At 46.6% G+C, this 20,082-nt stretch overlaps 1 protein-coding gene across 7 annotated transcripts in view; it reads right to left on the bottom strand.

The window, feature by feature from the left end:
• msi2b (musashi RNA-binding protein 2b) overlaps positions 1-20,082 on the bottom strand; it is a 377,756-nt gene that overhangs the window by 6,052 nt on the left and 351,622 nt on the right. For 4 of the 7 annotated variants that reach the window (XM_063205251.1, XM_063205250.1, XM_063205252.1 and 1 more), the window contains 2 exons: positions 8,070-8,300; positions 884-1,038 (listed from right to left, as the gene is read on the bottom strand). In XM_063205251.1, the coding sequence (XP_063061321.1) occupies positions 884-1,038; positions 8,070-8,300 (386 nt within the window). The remainder of the gene's footprint in view (positions 1-883; positions 1,039-8,069; positions 8,301-20,082) is intronic. The other 3 variants (XM_063205254.1, XM_063205255.1, XM_063205256.1) reach the window with 2 other exon arrangements.

The following is a 20,082-nucleotide window of genomic DNA, read 5'->3' as shown; positions in this document are numbered from 1 at the left end:
ATACTAAAATATCTCTGGGAAAGAGAGAGAGAGAGAGAGAGAGAGAAAGAGAGAGAGAAAGAGAGAGAGAGAGAGAGAGAGAGAGACTTGCATTTTGTTCTTTAATTAAAGCAGCACTACTTACTGGCTATCCCCCACAGACTTTGGCCAATATTTGTTAGTCATTACGAAAGATTCCCGCTTTTTAATGAATGAACTTTAAGTCTTAAAAACCCTCACTAGTCAGCTTTGATGCGTACGTGGGGAACTATCTGCAACATCACTGAGAGGTGAGGGGACAAAAGCAGCGCGTGCACAAGCTTCCTGTCATACTGAGGAGCATTCAACTGCCTATGAGTTCATACTCAATTACTGCGGTGCGTTAATAGCAAAGGCTCTCAAACAGTACAAGCTGATTTTGCTTCCCTGGGATGGCTAGGGGAATGGTTAAGAAGTGAGTAATAAAACAAATAAAAAAAGACTAAACCAAAGCTTAGTTGGGTGAACTGAACTGGGTTCTAAGGTTGACTAAGGTTGACTAGACTATACGGGCTGGCAGATGCTGGATGTCATTGCCAATTTATAAGGCTGCTCCAGCAGAGCAAAACTTTGAGGCAGCCAGTCGCGGAAGGTGAGCAGGTCTGGTGGAAATGAACGGGGAGGATAGGGATGGAGTTGAACAAGAGGCTTGGATCTACGGCTGGGCTTGAGGGCGAAGGTGGCCTACTGGGCGGGAGGGGTGGGTTGAGGTGGTGTGGAGGTGTGTTTGGAGGTGGTGGTTGGGAGGGGTCAGGACTGGAGTGGCTGGAGGCATTGGTGGTGGTGGTGGTGATGGTGGTAATGGTTGATGGGGTTAACGGTAGCGGGTGTTGGAGTCTTCGGGGGGTAGTATGGAGATACTTACGGCAATGCTGTGGCCAAAGCCGGAGGCGGGCTGGGGGCTAGCAGCGCTTATGTAGTTCCCCACGCCAGAGTCCTGGCTGCCGGGGCCGTACAGGTCAGCCACGGGCCCTGGGCTGCTGGCACCGGGGAAGCCTCCAGGCCGCGCTGGGTTACCTCCTGCCAGGAGAAGCAGTAGGGGGGTAGCTATTTAGCAACCGGTGCGGTGTGTAGCAGCACACATCAAAACATGCTCAGCGACGAGGAGGCTTATCGCATGCACAAAAATAAACCCAAAACTAAACGAAAAACGACCACAAAAAAGCTAATTCACGATGGGTGAACGTGCCAGCGAGCTACCGAAACAACAAACTCTATGGAGGGAAGGACAAAAAAGATGGACACAAATCAAATGAAAAACAACAAAGGACGGTAACCGCGGGAGAGAAGGCCTGTATGTATGCATCTACCAGGCTCACTTTATCAGTCCCATTTTTCACCATTTGATTTTGAAGTTTCCAAAGGAAGGCAATTTAAATACTTTTTTGTTAAATTAAAATGAATGATCTGGTCCCCTTGCCAGAGCCTGTGTATAGATCCATACATGGACCAAAATGAATGCTTAGCCATCTGACCAGCGTGCCACCTCAAACCACACAAGCAATTATCGCTGCTAATGTGTGCCTGGCAATGGTCATGCTCAACTGACGGGGGAGTCGACAAGGGACATCTCCAAACGGCAGCGTTTCCCCATGCAAACGGCACCGATGGCTAGAATGGTGTGCTGAGAGCAAGCTACATGTGAATTGTTTATTAAGTATGAAATGTGTGGGTGTTGGGGCCCATTCGCACCAAGAACTATCACATTAGTGGGAAAACCACCACAATATTGTTAGGATCATCGACAACTAGAAGACAACATTTTCATGTGTGGATTCTTGGGAGTCTTCAAAAATTCTAATGAGCTCTTCACTTACTGCCGAATTGAGTGTTTTTATTGTTCACCAGTTTATTGTTCATTATCGTTCATTGTTTATGCTTTATCAAATCTGTCTGAAGTGAACTCAATGTTATCGTTCATCCCTGTTATATTAGTGTTATAATTGTGTGCCCTCCACTGTCAACAAAAGGCACATCATGATAGCTATCTTTAGCTAGAAGAGTTCTTAGTGGGAATGGGCCTTTAAACAGATAACGCACTACAGGGTATTGCTCTACGGAGGATCTTTTTAGATTGGTAAAAAAATGAGCTGACAGGAAGTTCAGGTATTCCTTCACAGGTCTCAATCCTAATCATATCCTCTCTGTCACACCCTCCTCTTCTTCCCTCACACGCCTTCTGGGTGGTATTTTTCCAGCTGTCATCAAATATATGACTTGAGTCCCTCCTTAAGCACCTTCTCTGGGATTGCGCAGGGGAATTTTGGCACAACACTCCCTATCTAATCAACACCTGCCACACTATGGCGCGAGGCCTCTCCCGCTCTCCTCCTCCCACACCCCTGGTTCTTAAAATACATACAACGGTTATTATACCAGGCCAGCCGGCATCACGGGTGTCACGGCACTCTGGCGAATGTTGGAGGGGAAAATGACTGCGGGTGCCATGGGAAGAAGAAAAACAGCACTAAATAATGCCGACACACGACACAGAGTGCATCTTCCAAAACTCAAGACAAATATACACCAGAAATATACTTTGCCAAAGAATTAGTCAAGTGACCCAAGTAGCCACTGTTGTTCATAAGAGAACATGGTTAGATACCCATATGAGCGTAGTAGAGAATATGACTGGGAATATAATGAAGATGGGGAAAAAGCAGACTTAATGACATGGTTTTAGAATATCACTCAGAGCCATGGCCATGTGATTAAGTACATTTTATTTTAATAGGAATTTTGCTTTTTGCTCCTTATATGTGGCTAAGACTTCCCAATTGAGGTGTAGGTCAAATTATTGCAATACTAATTGTGGTAGGTTTTTTTCTATAATGTACCATCTCTAAACAAAAACATAAGCAACTTTATGGAAATGTGTAAATGTGAAAAAAATGTGAGCATACTAAATGAGAGGAGAAAGAAATAGGCAGCTCAAAAAAGAGTAAGAAGGCCAGAACAATTTGGAGGCATATAGTATGCATCTGAAGATTGAGAGGGCCATACTTTAATGTTAGAAAGCATAGCACATCCATCTGAACATCCCAAATCATTAATGACCAGGGCAGTTAAGAGATGTGAGGACATCAGAAAGAGAGAGAGAGAGAGAGAGAGAGAGAGAGAGAGAGAGAGAGAGAGAGAGAGAGAGAGAGAGAGAGAGAGAGAGAGAGAGAGAGAGAGAGAGAGAGAAACTGAGAGATGTCGAGAAGCCCTAACATTAGGCTAAATTAGCATCACAGGGACAGGCTTTTTAAATATTTAAGCCTCTTCTTGTATGGTCTGTAAAAATGTACACAACTCAAAGTGGGTAGTAGGAAACTGAGGCGCCCAGAACGTTCAAGACTTCAAGAAAACAAATAAGTGGAAATAAAATATGTCTGAACTCTTGGGGCCTCAGTACTGCTACTGCGCTCGCTCATCGTTAATTCCCACCCCACTCCCTCCATCCAGACCTCACTGACACTCTCCATTAGCAGGGAATATTAAATCAAACCAGCCCCTCCATGGCTGCGAGCTTTAAGTCCACTTGGAAATTCATTGGGAGGAAGGGAAGTCTATTAATGGGACAGGGCTTGGGAGACTTTAGGAGATTCAAATGAGAGGGAATGAGAGAGGCCAAGGTACGGTATGGGAAGAAGAAGCCAGAATAGCAGAGGCTGAAAGCGTTCTACGAGTGTAACTAAATGCAGGTTCCTATGCAAACTTTTATGTATGTGCCATCTTGGTCAAAATATACATAGGAAGTGATCTAGGTAGTGAATGAATTTACTTCTGGTTCATCAGTGCTTCAGACTAAAAGCATGCAAGGCTCATGTGTACCATCTTGGAAAAATATAGGAAGTGGCAGAGGCTGAAAGTGTTAGTCAACGTGCCTAACTAAATGGAGGCTCCTATACAAACTTGTATGTACCGTCTTGTTAAAAATATAACGCTTTACTTTACGGTACAGTATTTACTGTGTACTTTCTGCGTAACAACAGGGTAACAGACAGAAGTTACATGGTAAAAAGGGGGTAATTACAAAGTAAATACTATGTAATATACATATCTCAAGAATTACTAAGAAACTACTGCGTATTTTCTAACCATGTAATCATCAAATTTCTCTTTGTTACCCTGTTGTTACCCAATTAATGGTATTTACTTTGTAATTACCCCCTTTTTACCCGTTAGATACCATGTAACTTCTCTCTGTTACCCTGTTGTTACCCAGAAAGTACACAGTAATTACATAGGGTAACTGTACCGTAAAGTAAAGCGTTACCAAAATATACGTAGGAAGTAGGGCTGTAACGATACACTCAACTCATGATTCCGTTCGTATCACGATTTGTGACCTACAGTTCGATACACCACACAATTTCACATTTGCCAATATTATAAAAAGGTAGAATATGTTACAAGAGGCTACTAATATATCTTTAAAGTTTACGTATAGTAATGATGATGATTTGAAGCTTGGAAGCACTATCACTTCATATCATTTGATTGTTTTCTGGACTGATCAAGATACTGCCTCCTTGTATCGCGATTCAGTATCGTGGCTCTGTGCATCACGATTTCTTGTTTCGATACAATATCGTTACAGCCCTAGTAGGAAGTGATCTAGGGCACTGGTTCATCAGTGCTTCAGACTAAAAGCATGTAAGGCTCATGTGTACCATCTTGGAAAAATATAGGAAGTGGTTGAGGCTGTGCATGAATAAACACCCCATACATCAACTCAAAGAAATTATTCCAAGGTTAGACAACTGCTCGTTGCTACAGCCTGCTGTACACTAGGTCTGAACACATTACATAATGCAACTGTACAAACACAAATCGGCTGTTACATCATAACATGAATTAAAGGCTTGTTTAGTTATACATAAGTCCTTGTTTGCTGCTCTATGCTGCTGGAAGTGGCAGAGTGTGCATTAAGTGTACACTGATAAATAATTTACCTGATGACAATGTTTTGGTACACAGTACTGTAGTGTGTTACAGCTTAATTGACAAGGAAGAAAGATATGGAAAAGTGGACATCTCTACCAACGGTAGTTAACTTATTTTGCTGCTGGAACACAGCTCATGAAGGAAACAGATTGTTTTAATTTTGTGTAGTTGTGTGTTGAGCTGCAAGATATCTTGTTGCAGCACAGTGCTATTGTATGAATGTATCGTTCACTTCGATAAGTCAATGAAGTACTTGCAGCCTAATATGACAGAAACACTTTGTACATTATAGTCATTACACAAAAACGGACACTGGAGTATCCTAACGCATGTTGGCCAGCAGCATTCAAAAGAACCAAACAAAAAGTGTTTGCTATTAAAATGCTTTAACTTAAATTCATTAAGCACTCTTCATAAACTCTTCTCTGTTCTGTTTTGATTTCAGGTTGATTGTCTTGGCCCAGACCACCTGTCAAAATGATCAAGGGGGGCTCAGGGGTAAAGGGTGGGAAACAACGGAAAAAGAAAACCTTCTGTTTTGTGTGTGACAGCCCTGTTTCCAAATCGTTCATTCCTCCCAGGGTGCTCTTTAGTATTCTAATCAGGGGGGCACCGAGACCCCATTATTGCAGCCCAAAGCTATTACCGACGGGCTCATTCTTGTTTCCGTGGCAAAGTATACTCTTGGTAATTGGCAAAATCTGCAGACCAGCAAAAGCCCTTTTGGGGTGGGGAGGAGGGGAGTAAGGGACTTCAGGCAAAGGCTTTTCTTTTGTCAACAGTTTCTTATACAAATGCATTGTCAGGTTCTGATAGCGCTGCGACCAAACAGCATCAAGAGAACACACCTCAATAGATGAGCAACTTCTGTGGCTCATTGCGTCAATTCAATAGGACCAAAACATTTCCAGGACCTCGGGTATTCAGAGACCGGTTATTGGTCCCTTTTAACATACATGGGGACAAAATAAGAGGGAAACGGATTGTGTAATTAAATTGACTGTCTAAATTGACCCTTTTTGCATGTGTTGAACTAAGCTGGGAATTTTTCCTGTAAGCATTGGGAGCACAATGAATAGACCCTGGCGGGAGTTTCTCAGGATGGCGAGCAACTCAAGACAGGGAGTTTACATCACCAGCGTGATGAAATCAAATTATTTAGAGACGCCATTATCTTTAATGACACGAATTGTTTTAATTGGTCATTTACGAGAAACGCATTCAATTTTAACCATTTATACTAATTATGAAGGACCACGAAAAAAAAGACAGAGAACATTACACAAATAGACCACACAGCAGCATCTATCCATCTCGCCTTGATTCATCCACGTGATTAATCTCATTCAAATATTTAATTACCTACTATGCAGCGCCATGCGGTGATCTCCTACACTGCAAGGGAAGGGGAAAGGCCTAATCTGCTTTGTTCCATATAATCCAATCGTGATTGAAATTCTTAAAGTTTTTTATTAATCTAATTACTCTCTTGAACTTAAAAGGGCCTGAAGTTCTCTCATACATATAACTACTGTATGCAAACTGCTGACCCCCTCGGCTGGTTAATGTGTTCTTCCTGGGAGTAACTGTACGTGTACGTGACTGCCACTGATGTGTGGTGGTGTGTGCAATGCAAACAACAGGCAGGGAAGCTGACAGGGGGATGAGGGACAAAAGGGACAGTTGTCCCAGGCTCAGGGAAAAAGAGGGGCCCCAGAATTGAGACCCCATTTACATTGTATGTATTGGGGGGGTGGGTTCGCGCCCTTTCAGATAATTCTGTTTTCCGGGCCCTGCGAAAAGCTGTCTGCGGTCCTGACAACAGGAGCTTAATGGGTGCAGAGCTGTGAACGCACGTCTCTTCAAGTCACACACAGTTTGATCTCCACGTTCAACTGCATAATGCCAAACAGCAAATACACATGTGCTGTACGGTGCACCATGATGTTGTAAACAACATCGGAACGAAAAAAAAAAGAAAAATGATGCAGCAAAACAAAGAAGGCATGTAGGAAGACATTGCATTGCATGTGTTGCGTGTTGCATTTGTAGAAAAAAAGAGGAATAGAGATGAAAGCATGCATGAGTGCATCATGCAGTACGCAAGCAACACAAAGTGCCAACAAAATAAAATTATCATTTCTACACATTCCTGTTCACGACGCCATGCCTTACTTTGTCCATAACTCATCATTCATAAAACATATCAAGATGGTTCCCTCCCTCTCTGCCACCCTTTTATTTTACAACTCTACAATTTCTTCCCAGTGGACCACCCCACCGCACTCCACCATTGGACCATCCAACAAATCAATCTGTGCAAATCAATCAATAGATCAATAGATCAATGAATCGATCAATCTGTGGGCACTCATTGCAGGGAGCAGGCGAGGCGAGGCGGGTGCCAGACGAGAATGCGTATGCGCTCAAGTTTGTGTGTGTGTGTGTGTGTGTGTGTGTGTGTGTGTGTGTGTGTGTGTGTGTGTGTGTGTGTGTGTCGGTTTGAGCAGTGCTATGCAAGGGCGAGGTTGCAGGCTGGGGTGCAGTCGGTTGGGTAGGTGGGCGGGTGCAGAGTAGAAGTAAAGGAGGGGGGGGGTGGTGGTGGTGGAGGTGTTTCGGGAATCGGGAGGGAGAGGACGAGGGCGGGGGTTACACACCTGGGTTCCTAAAGTGATCTGGGCAGTGATGAGGGTATAGGGGGTGGGTAAGGGTGAGACATAGGGGTAAAGGTGTATGAGGGTATTGAGGTATGGGGGTATGGAGTTATGGGTCGGTGGGGGGTAGGTTAAACTGATCCGGGCTGTGAGGAGGGTATACGGGATGTTTGAGGGGTAAAGGTGAGATGTAGGGTGGGTATGGGTATATGGTGGGTATAGGGTTTGGGAGGGTTACACACCTGGTTTCATAAACTGATCCGGGCTGTGATGAAGGATGAGACATGGGGGTATAGGGTGGGTGTAGAGTGGGTACGGGTATAGGGTTTGGGGGGGTTACACACCTGGGGTCTTAAACTGATCCGGGCTGTGAGGAGGGTATAAGGGATGGGTTGGGGTAAGGGTGGGATGTAGGGGTGTAGGGTGGGTATGGGTATAGGGTTTAGGGGGGGCGGGGTTACACACCTGGGGTCTTAAACTGATCCGGGCTGTGCAGGTGCTGCTGCTGTGGCTGCGGCGGCGGCGGCGGGGGCTGCGTCTGCTGCAGAGGGGAGTGGCAGGCGGAGGAGTGGTGCGCATGCTCACTGTGCAGCAGCTGGTGCGGGGGGTGGGGCCCCAGCGAGCCGTAGTCCGCAAAGGAGAAGGCGGGGCCCCTCTGGTCGCTGGGCGAGGAATAGAACCCGTAATCGGGGTACCCTGTTAAGTCATAGGGAGGGGGGGAGGAGGAGGAGGGTAAGGAAGGAGGGAGGGTAAGGAGGATGGGAGGAATTAGGGAGAGGTTGAAGGAGAGTGGAGGAAGGAGGAGGAGGGGAAAGGGGGGGGGACTCCATCATTGGGGAAACTGTTGTTGTTTTTTTTGTGCATAGTATTTCACAACGAAGACTTTGATGTCATTGCATGATATGGCATTGTGGTGATGTGATGACAACTGGTGACAGGTGAAAGAGGTGCAGTGTAGATGGACACGAGGACGACCAAAGGTGCTGCATGTTGATGATTTTTTTGGAGGGGTTATTTTTTAATTCCAAATCGCACATGTGTAAATGGATGTGTGTGTGTGTATGTGCTCATGTACAGGTACTGGAAAGATTCCATTTGTCTGTGAATGTGTGTGTACTGTATGTGTGTACACAGTATGTACTGTGTGTGTATGTTGTGTGCTGAAGATATCCCTTATGTGTGTTTATGAGGTATGTGCGTGCGTGTGCGACTTTGATGTCGTTACATGAAATGGCATTGTGGTGACGTGGTGACAACTGGTGACAGGTGAAAGAGGTGCAGTGTAGATGGAGTTGAAGGAGAGGATCGTGCACATCCCAGGAAAAGGTGCAAGACGAAGGCCAACTGTAGTTTTCAAAGTGAGAAGTCCGCACACTTAAAATCCCTTTTGTTGTCTCTCATTCCTTCATGGCTGGATTACGTTTTGACTTCAACAGTCTTCATCAGATTATGATGGAGACTGTTGAAGTCGAAACGTAATCCAACCATGAAATAATAAAAGACAACAAAAAGGATTTTAAGTGTGCAGTCTTCTCGCAGTGTAGATGGACACGAGGATGACCAAAAAGCGCTGCTGATATGATGTTGTATTGTTAGTGATGGGGATTGTTGGTACGGGTGATGTTGGATGTATTTTTTGGAGGGGATATTTTTTTATTGCAACTTCAAATAGGCAAAGAAATCAGCAGGTGTACACACAAGCGTATGTGTAAAATGAATGTGTGTGTGCGTGTGTGCTCATGTACAGGTATTGGGAAGATTCCATATCGTGTCTCTGAATGTGTGTACAGTATGTACTATGTGTGTGAGCGTGAATGTTCATTGTGTACTGAGGATATCTGTTATGTGTGTTTATGAGATGTGTGTGTATGTGTGTGTGTGTGTGTGTGTGTGTGTGTACACATATAATGTGTATGTGTACATGTGTGCAGATGTACGTTGACAAGATGTATGTGTGTGTGTGTGAGAGAGTGTGTGAGTGTGTGTGCATACATGTACACATGTAATGTGTATATGCACATGTGTGTGTGTGGACGTGCGTTGACATGAGGTGTGTGTGTGTGTGTGTGTGTGTGTGTGTGTGTGTGTGTGTGTGTGTGTGTGTGTGTGTGTGTGTGTGTGTGTGTGTGTGTGTGTAGAGAAGATCTCATGTTCCTGTCAAACATCGGAGACCTCACTAGTAGCACCAAAGGCCTGCAGATGGAAGCGGAGCAGAGTCAACAGTGGCCCCGGCCAAATGGAGGAAGTGATAAACACACTCCTCCCTCCACCTCTCCTCCGCCCTCTCTCTCTCTCTCTCTCCATCTCCCTCTCTCTCTCTCTATCTCCATCTACCACCTCCCTCTCTCTCTCTCCCTTCCTCTTTCCACCCTCTCTCTCCGTTCATCCCTATCTCTCTCTCTCCCCCTCTCTACATCCCTAGCTCTCTCTGTCCACCCTCTCTCTCTCTCTCTCTCTCTCTCTCTCTCTCTCTCTCTCTCTCTCTCTCTCTCTCTCTCTCTCTCTACCTCTCTCCCCTCCCCACCATTCTATTTCTCATCCTCCCTATCTCTCTCCCTCCCCCCTCTCTCTTTCTCTCCCTCTCTCTCTATCTGTCCACCCTCCTGTATTTGTCCTTCCTCACCAGAGGCAGCCAGTGTCAATACAAATCTTTCCAGTCCAGTCCCAAACCCCTGCAGAAAAAAGCCACTGTTGGCAGCTGGCACGTACCCAAGCTAGTAGGACGGCAGCAGATAAATAAATAAATTAATTATAGCTACAAAAATAAATACACATTTATTTTGCACAATATTGGGCAGGTGGTGGAAAAAAACAGTGAATGAAGAGATAAAGCTTTCTCTTTCCTTTCCACCTGTGTGCCACCGAGCTACACAAAAGGGGGTTAAAAAACGGGATTACACTGCATGTACCTCTGCTGGGCAAATGTAAATAGAAGCAATTGCCTCAGTAGATGCGCGGTAATGTGTGTGTGTGTGTGAGTGTGAGTGTGTGTGTGTGTCTGTGTACATGTGTGTACATGTCTGTGTGTACGCGTCCTTCTGTGCATGTGTGTGCGCGTGCGTGTGTGTTTGTGTGCGTCTGTGTGTCTTTGTGTGTTATGTGTGTTTTGTTTTCAAACAGCCAGAAGCCGCGGATCAATTACAGCTTGACACCACCTTGGAAGTGGGCTCTTTTGTTTCCCTCCCGCCATATGTGTTTTAAAATGGCACCAGATGACCAGCGGAGCTGTCACACACACGCCTGGTAAATAATAATTAGATCATCAAAGGGGCCTGCCAAACACTGTATAAACAAGAGAGCCAGCGAATGAACGAACGCACGCACAAACGAACGCACTTCCCATTTGGAAACAGCACACACACAGGCTGCCACCGTCCGTCGTCCATAGAAGAAGAGAGGGAGACGAAAATGAAAAAAGAGAAAAAACAAACAAACAAACAAACAAAAAAAAACCTCCATCCTTTTATGGTATTTATTTCCCTGCTAGTTTGGCAGTCCGCCAGCCAACCCCCAAAAATTATGGGCCAAATATATGGCAGATTTCCCACGTTGCTCACATAAAATAAACAGCCCAAATAAATTTCCTGGGCGAAAAATGGAGCTCTGAGAGAAGGAGAGAGAGGGCGAGTGAGAGACAGGGAGAAGGAGAGAGACGGATAGATAGAGAGAGAGAGAGAGAGATAAAGGGAGAGAGAGAGAGAGAGAGAGAGAGAGAGAGAGAGAGAGAGAGAGATAGAGGGAGAGAGAGAGAGAGAGAGAGAGAGCGAGAGCTAGAGAGGGGGAGGATATTAAGTGATAGAGAGATCCTTATTACTCATGTAATGGCAGGAAATCAGTTTTGAAGGAATCGCTATGTGCGTTATTTTGTCTATTCTTCTTTCTCCCTTTCTCTCTCTTCTGCTGTCCTACACAGTATAACTCTGGATGATGAAAACGATGCGTTAAAAGGTTTTAAATGAGGCCCAGAGAAGTTTTCCTTTTTCCACTCTGTTGTGTCTATTTATGAAGGACATCGGAACGCTCCATTTTTATAGCCATTACTGATTTCGGCGTCCATGTTGTTGTTTTTTTTCACGACACCTCACATCAGTTTCCTAAAGGTGGGTGAGCCTCAATGATGTTTTTCTCACCAGCCTCTCATCAGTTCCCTAAAGGTGGGTGAGCCTCAGTGAGGTTTTTCTCATCAGCCTCTCATCAGTTCCCTAAAGGTGGGTGAGCCTCAGTGATGTTTTTGAAGTGAAGTGAAAGCCCAACTGGGAAACTCCAACTCCCATTGTCATTGTGACACAGCACTCCACAGCACATGAGTGTTCACTGCACACTGCCCACAACGAAATTGTATTTATGCCTCACCAGTGCAAGGGGGCATCCCCCAATGGCGCCCCAAGGGAGCAGTGCAATGGGACAGTACCATGCTCTGGGTACCTCAGTCATGGAGGAGGATGGGGGAGAGCACTGGTTAATTACTTCCCCCACCAACCTGGCGGGTCGGGTCGGTCGTTTTAGTCAAACCGGCAACCTATGGGCTACAAGTCTGATGCCCTGACCGCTTACCCATGCCTGCCCCCTTTTCTCACCAGCCTCACATCAGTGGCCTACCAACAGGTGGTGGTTGCGCAGGCAAACAGGACGTGGTGGTGCTGGGCCCCCTCCTGCCTGATCAGTCTGCATGGCTGCATAAGGCGGAGGAGGACGGCTGGCTGCACATACGTACATACCGTACACAAGTTTCAAGTGATTCTCTTGTACTCTGCACTCATATAAACACCTTATCCCAAATTTGATCATAACCGGGATAAGCCTCATATTCCGGATAGTGAACTGCATTTAAACGCACTCAATGATGTTTTACTCACCAGCCTCACAGGCGGGAGAGGATGGCTGCACATACGTACGTACCGTACACCAGTTTCAAGTGATTCTCTTGTTAGCGCAACACTAATGACTTAAACAGGCCCCGATAGGACAAGCAGAGGAATTAAAGGGTAGTGATACAAATGAGCAAACACAGACACAGAGGGCTCTGCATCCCCCCCGCGCGCACGCGCGCGCACACGCACGCACGCACGCACGCACGCACGCACGCACGCACGCACGCACGCACGCACGCACGCACGCACGCACGCACGCACACGCACACACACACACACACACACACACACACACACACACACACACACACACACACACACACACACACACACACACACACACACACACACACACACACACACACACAGCGTCTGGGATGGCTGTCTTCCAGTCTCTAATTGAATGTAAACACAAGTTACTGTTTACTGTCTGTCTGTGTCTGTCCTCCCGTCTGTCTGTAGTTCTCTCTCCTTCTCTCTCTCTCTCTGTCTGTGTTTGTGTCTGTCTCTATCTCTATCTCTCTGTCTCTCCCTCACACACACACACAGACACAGACACAGACACACACACACACAGAGTGGGTTGAGCTACTTTAGCCCTTGCAGCAGTCTCTAACAAAAGTCTCTGAGAAAGGTACAAGATCGGTCGCTTTGATGTTTGCGATGATGCATATCCCTGATTAACCTCCCTTCTTTAAAGAGCCAAGGGGAGGGAGGGGAGAGAGAGACAGAGAGAAAGAGAGAGACAGAGAGAGAAAGGTAGGAAGGCAGACAGAGAGAGGGAGGAGATGGAGAGAAGAGAGAGTTAGAGTGTGTGTGTGAGTGTGAGTGTGTGTGTGTGTGCGCGTACGTGTGTGTGTGACACAGAGAGAGAGAGAGAGAGAGAGAGAGAGAGAGAGAGAGAGAGAGAGAGTGGGAGAGAGAGAGAGGAGAGAGAGAGAGGAGAGAGAGAGAGAGAGAGAGAGAGAGAGAGAGAGAGAGAGAGAGAGAGAGAGAGAGAGAGAGAGAAGAGAAATTGGGAGTTAGCAGTGAGTGGGAGTAAGTGAGAGAGGGGAAAGAAAAAAGCCATACCCCTGGCAGACGAGGAATAATCAAGATTTTATGTTTGCTCTCTACAATGTCTCTGTGATTACGGAACAGCGCTTTAAGACAAACACCAGAAGGGAAGAACTTTCTCTCAGCGGTAATGAGCGAGTGTAGGGTTGAGGGGGTTAGCCGAGCGAATGTGTGAGGTCAGGTTTACGATGCTTAGTCTGATTGGTCAGTTGAAAAAAAAGAAAAACAAAAACATACACAAGCAGGGGAGGAGCTATAGAGGGGGGACGGGGGGGGACGGCAAGCAGGGCATTTGCCCATGGGCCTGGGGCCCTCCTGTATTGTTTGTGGGGGCCCTATTGTGACCATAGCAAGCTGTTTGAGGGGCCCTATCAGTGTTTGGCCCTGGGGCCCTGTGGCCAATTGTTCCGCCACTGAACACAAGGCTTCAGGTTGTGTAACAGTTCCTTGACCTGTTGTTTTCTTAACACCTAGAAGATCCACGTGGGCTCTTTTTAATTGTAGTGTCATGACACAAGCGAGATCAAACAGGAGGAATTCAGTCCCATTGCTGCAATGGCTGGCTTTGATAGCCGCTCATTCGCCTCACTATTCTATTCCCCCCAGAGATTAATTATTTAACAAAATAGCCTGTGAATTTTTCCCCACCGAACAAGACATCTCTTCTTCCTCCGTTCACATTTTTTGGTCTCAAGTGTTTCTGTCTCTACAACACACGGCAGAGAAGAGGGCTAGTGAGAGAGAATGCCCACTTGAGCAGTTGGGCCATCTTAAGCCATTTATAAAAGAGTGGATCTACAAGGAGAGGAGAGGATGAGAGAGAGAGAGAGAGAGAGAGAGAGAGAGAGAGAGAGAGAGAGAGAGAGAGAGAGAGAGACAGATAGAGAGAGATTAGGAGAGGAGGAGAGGGAGAGGGAGAGAGAGAGAAATGCTCTTTAAGTTTTTGAAAATCCATTTCTGCTACGGGGCCGCTAATGGCGGCGTGTCCTTGAGGTTCAAAGTGATGTGAGGTCCCCGGCTCTCTTAATTAGAGCGGAGCCGGCGTCCCATTCTGCTCCCTCTCATCTGCCTAATTAGATCTTTAACAATAAACAAATGAAGACCTTTTACAGAGCCAGGCGTTAAGACCTCCCCCATCCCCCCCCTTAAAACCCACATGCACACTCACATATGCGCATGCACACGCGCACACACACACACACACACGCGCGCACACGCACCTTTTACAGAACCAGGCGATAAGACCCCCCCCATCCTCCCTTAAAACTCACACTACATAAACACACATGCACACTCACATATGCGCGTGTGCACACACACGTACGCACACACACACGTACACAAACACGCACACGCCTTTTACAGAGCCTGGCGATAAGACCCCCCCCCCATAAAAACCCACACTACAAAAACACACATGCACACGCACATATGTGCGTGCACACAGTTCTAAACCACACACCCACCCCCACACACGCAGGCACACAAGCACACAAGCACACGCACACACACGGCTTCGTAATATCCGGGATTGAGGTGTTTTATTTGTCGGTCATTCCTTTCGTCTGGCTAGGAGATAAGCACAAAGGAGACCTGCTAGTGTTGCCTCAGCATAACCCCCCACAATACATGGGTTCACAGTGTTTGTAAACACGATGTTATGAGGAGGGGCAAGACACTGGTAGCCAACCACGTGAGTTAATTTTTTGACTGACAACTGTTTCCAACAATCAGAGATTGAGTTGTGCGCACCTACACAGCACTGGCACCTACACAGCAAAGACACCTGGCAGCCACGCACGCACCTCGACGGTTATACACACACACACACATGCACCCAAGTACGTACACACACACACGCACGCACGCACGCAGGCACGCAGGCACGCAGGCACGCACGCACGCACGCACGCACACACACACACACACACACACACACACACACACACACACACACACACACACACACACACCAGCACCCAAGTACAATCACAGGCAAGTACATACACACACAGACACGAGCATGCATGCACAAGAACACGAGCACGCACACAAACAGCTGTGAAGATCTAATCTAATAATAACATAAAAGAGAGACTACGAAAAAAAAACCCCACTACTGCATATCCCTCTGCTAAGAAATGGCACGATCTGCTCAAAAGGTGGAATAAACGGCGGTTCAAATGCTCAGCCTCATTTCCCTACTACAGACACCAGCGCACAAACCCACCATCTGGAAACACGCAGCCAATTCCGCCTGTTGCTGCCAGGTAATTTCCTCTTTTTCCCTGCATATGCAAATGTCCCTTTTCTGCTTTTGACCGATGGGCTGCTCAGACCTGGGATGGTTCTAAATGATATATGTGTACTACATATTATGAGACATCAAAAAGTTGTGACAATGAGGTGCTCTCTTTTTTTCCTCCTCCTCATGTGCCTTCTACCTCCACCCTGCCCACTCTCTCTCCCTCCCTAAAACTCTGTTCCCTGGAAGACTAGTAGCTCTGCATGATTTATGCTTTTACGCAAGATGTTGAAGAAAAACGGAAAGTAAAAAAAAAAATACAATACATGAAAAATGCATTTATACAACACAAGAGAGAAATACAAATATGAACTGTATGTGTCTTCTCTGTCATATTTTGAACAGTGCCAAAGTGAAAATAAAGCACAGATAAGGGAGCAACAACAAAAAACGTCAACCCCCCATTAAATAGATGCTCATCTTATTAAGATCACTGACATTGGCAGTTTATTACAGCACAACTTCCTGATGTATTTAATACCTCTGTGCGACATTGCCCTTTTATTTACCTTAAACTGTTCTTGAATTTGCACACGAGACTAGAAGCTAGAGTAAGACAAATGTGCCATGCTTTTATCTTGCAATTTCACAATTTCATGGAAAGTAATTGCCTCCATCTCCTCTCAAAGACTTGTTTTATTTTATTTTTTAAAGCAGACAACCCTAAGTAAAAAAAACAACAACCGCAGCCTATAAATCTATACATCCAGTTGGACAACCTCTTCCTCTATTTTTTTCCACCACCACACAGCGTTGAGCTTATCTGTTTACTTTTTGCCTCCTCAAAGCCAAAAAACACTAGAGGAGACAGTGTTGGCTGGATACGATAGCGTGCCAGAGAGCCGGAGAGAGGGGAGAGGAGAGTGGGGAGTGGGGAGTGGGGAAGAGAGAATCCCTGAGTTTTCAGGAGGCAGGCAGGGCTGCACTGGGGAGGAAATAGGGCCCGGGCACTTTTGGATTAAAGCATTTATGAAAATAGGGCCCCATGAGGGTGCGGGGCCCACTGGGAAATGCCTGCTATGCCAGATGGCCAGTCCAGCCCTGGAGGAGAGTGGAGAGTGGGGAAGAGAAAGAGAGGGAGAGAGTCCCTGAGTTTTCAGGAGGCAGGAGATGGATGTGTGAGGGCATTCTGTCTGACTTGATGAATAGAGCCTCTCCTCTCCTCCGCCTCTCCTCTCCTCTCCTCCGTCTCTCCTCCGCCCCCGCCCCCGCCCCGCCCGCGGCCCCAGGTGGGTGTAGTAGCTGTGCGTGCTCCACCACTCCATCTATTAGTCACTCCTGCTTTCTGAGCCGCCGTGTCCGTTTGTCAGTGTGTGTGTGCCTGTGCTTGTGCCTGTGTGTTGAAGTTTGTGTGTTTGTGTGCGTGCTATGTGACTTGCATCAAGGTGTGTGCCTGTGTGCCTGTGTGTGTGTGTGTGTGTGTCTGTGTGTCTGTATGCATGCATCTATGTCTGTGTGTGTCTGCTGTAGATTGTGTGTGTGCTATGTGACTTGCATCAAGGTGTGTGTGTGTGTGTGTGTGTGTACATTGCTGTGTTTGAGTGTGTATTGCTGTGTGTGTGCGTGCTTGTGCATGTGTCCGTGTGTTATCTGATTTCCATCAAGGTGAGGGAGGAACACATAGGCTGAGTAAGAGGAGGATAACAAGGGCCATCATGCCTAGTATAGGGGGTGCACACGCACCACTTGTGCTGACCGACCGAGACCCAGAGACGCCTGCAGGAAACGCGGAGAGGAGGAGAAGGGAGGAGAGGAGAGGAGACGCGGAGAGGAGGAGAGGGGAGGAGAGGAGAGGAGAGAAGAGGAGAGGAGAGGGGGAGGACAGAGGAGAGGAGAGGAGAGGACAGGAGAGGAGAGGGGGAGGACAGAGGAAAGGAGAGGAGAGGAGAGGAGAGACACAGGACAGGAGCGCTGTTGTGATGTTGTTTTGTTAGTTGGCCAAGGTTTTGCTTTGTTTTTGGGCCTGGGGATGCCAAACAACTCCACCGTCACGACCACCCACCACGTCCTGCCTGCCTGTCGATCCACCATCGCCTGCTTTGACTACCGTACGTGTACTTGCCAAACCTGCTGGCTCCTGGATCCCTCTATATCACATGAAGGTAGAATAAGAACTGGAGAGAGTGAATAAGTCCCGCCTCCAGTCATTTCAATGGGAAATGCTAGGCTAGTGAATTCAGCCAAAATTGAACGATTTTTCAGCTTCCAAAATGGAGTTATTTCCTCCGACAGTTTACTCAGCCAATTACGTGCCACGTTTCTGACTGACCTACGGTCAACCAGAAAGCTATATGGAAGACGGGCATTGGATGCACGGAGGTGCCCAACCACCACAGACCTGTAAAGGTCTGTGCGCCCAACACTAAACTCATCATAAGCGAAGTGAATGTCGGTTTGCTAATCGGCGAAGCTAACCAGCCAAATCAAGCCCCCCTGCTCTATATACATCTTTTTCTCATTTTGTCTCTTGCCATTCGACAAATCTACATTGTTTTTTTTTTAAAACTGTGATAGCAAATATACTATCAGCTGGAACACACAGACGCAGGCACGCATGAACACTGGCATGCAGGCACGCACACACACGCACACACAGTGAGAGTATGAATATACTAAAACGGAGTAAGTAAAACGGATGGACAGGCAGCTAAAAGAAGTACCGTTTTATCAGCTGTTAGGACATTAAACTTCGACTTTTTTTGCACACCTCAGCTGGCAGGTGCGTCGGAGATGGCCCATGGGTCACTCAGCAACAACTTAAAGAAACTCCCGCACACTGACCATTTCGCTGTTCTTTCTTTAATCGCTTCTTTATTCGCTGTTCTTTCCATCAGGCAATCTCATTGAAATGGTGGGTGTGCGGGAGTTTCTTTAAATCAGCAGATAGGAGAAAGTGAGGCAATTTGTCAGCACTGCGGCACTGTTGTGTACTGCAAAGAGGTGAAGAGAGGAGAGGAGAGGAGAGAGAGGAGAGGAGAGGAAAGGAGAGGAAAGGAGAGGAAAGGAGAGGAGAGGAGAGGAGAGGAGAGGAGAGGAGAGAGAGGTGAAGAGAGGAAAGGAGAGGAGAGGAGAGGAGAGGAGTGGAGAGGAGAGGAAGGGAGGAGAGGAAAGGAGGAGAGAGGAGTGGTGAAGTGATGTGAGGACAGGAGAGAGGAGAGGAGACGAGAGGAAAGAAGGAGTGGTGAAGAGTGGTGAGGTGTAGAGAGAGGAGAAGAGTGGTGAAGAGTTGTGAGGAGAGAGGAGAGGAGAGGAGGAGTGGGGAGTGGGGAGGAGGTTTCCGAGACTTTCATATTGCTGCCTCAGAGCTGTCACCTACTCCGCTGCCTAATTACTGTTGCTACCCCAAAGAGCAGCGGCCCTAGTGCTTAGTGACATATCCAGGGCCCCTAAGGGGTGACTAACGGCCTCACTGGAGGGTATGAGAGAGGGAGCAAGAGAGAGAGAGAGAGAGAGAGAGAGAGAGAGAGGGAGAGAGAAAAAAGAGAGAGAGAGAGTGAGAGAGAGACAGAAAGAGACAGAGAAACAGAAACAGAGAAAAAGAGACAGAGAAGAGAGAGAGAGAGAGAGAGAGAGAGAGAGAGAGAGAGAGAGAGAGATGAGAGAGATGAGAGAGAAGGGACCTATTGTTATTTTCCCACATTGCTGCCATGACTCCATGTCTCTTGGGGTTCTTTCAGTGCATTAGGTACGACATCAAATCGCTTCGACACTTGATCTGACCAAGATTATAACAATAAACACTTATATGCAACTATGTAAACAACTGACAACCTGACCCCCACCTCCTTAACACCTGTGTGCTTTGTGGCCACTTTGGTCGAGATAACACACACGCTATATGGCAGTTTGGTTTGTGTAGTCGCTGTTATGGATTTTTGGTTGAAGGTGCAGATGCTACTTCTAGAACAGCTGTCTTATTTGGAGTCAGCATAATCCATGTGCTATTACGACACAATGTTGCTTGTCTATAAGGCTCTCTGTTTGCGGACAAAATGTATATGCGACATGTGCTCTTGATTAAATGCACTAGTGTAGTAGTGACAATGAAAAAAAAACCTGAACTTCTATTAGGGTGAAATGTATAAGACTTTCAAAATATATGTACTGGACACTTACTTGGAACAAACACTCTCAGCCTTTTGGTTCATTTGACTAATTTCTCCAGTGAAATGAATATATTGGGATGCATGTGCAGGGCCGCTGACAGCTTTGGCCGGGCCCAGGACACAGTCATTTGAAAGGGCTC

The sequence above is a fragment of the Engraulis encrasicolus genome, chromosome 8 (assembly GCF_034702125.1).
Source record: "Engraulis encrasicolus isolate BLACKSEA-1 chromosome 8, IST_EnEncr_1.0, whole genome shotgun sequence".
NCBI classification, from domain to species: Eukaryota; Metazoa; Chordata; class Actinopteri; order Clupeiformes; family Engraulidae; genus Engraulis; species Engraulis encrasicolus.
The sequence above is the reverse complement of the archived record's forward strand: the minus strand, read 5'-3'. Positions and strand labels throughout refer to the sequence as shown.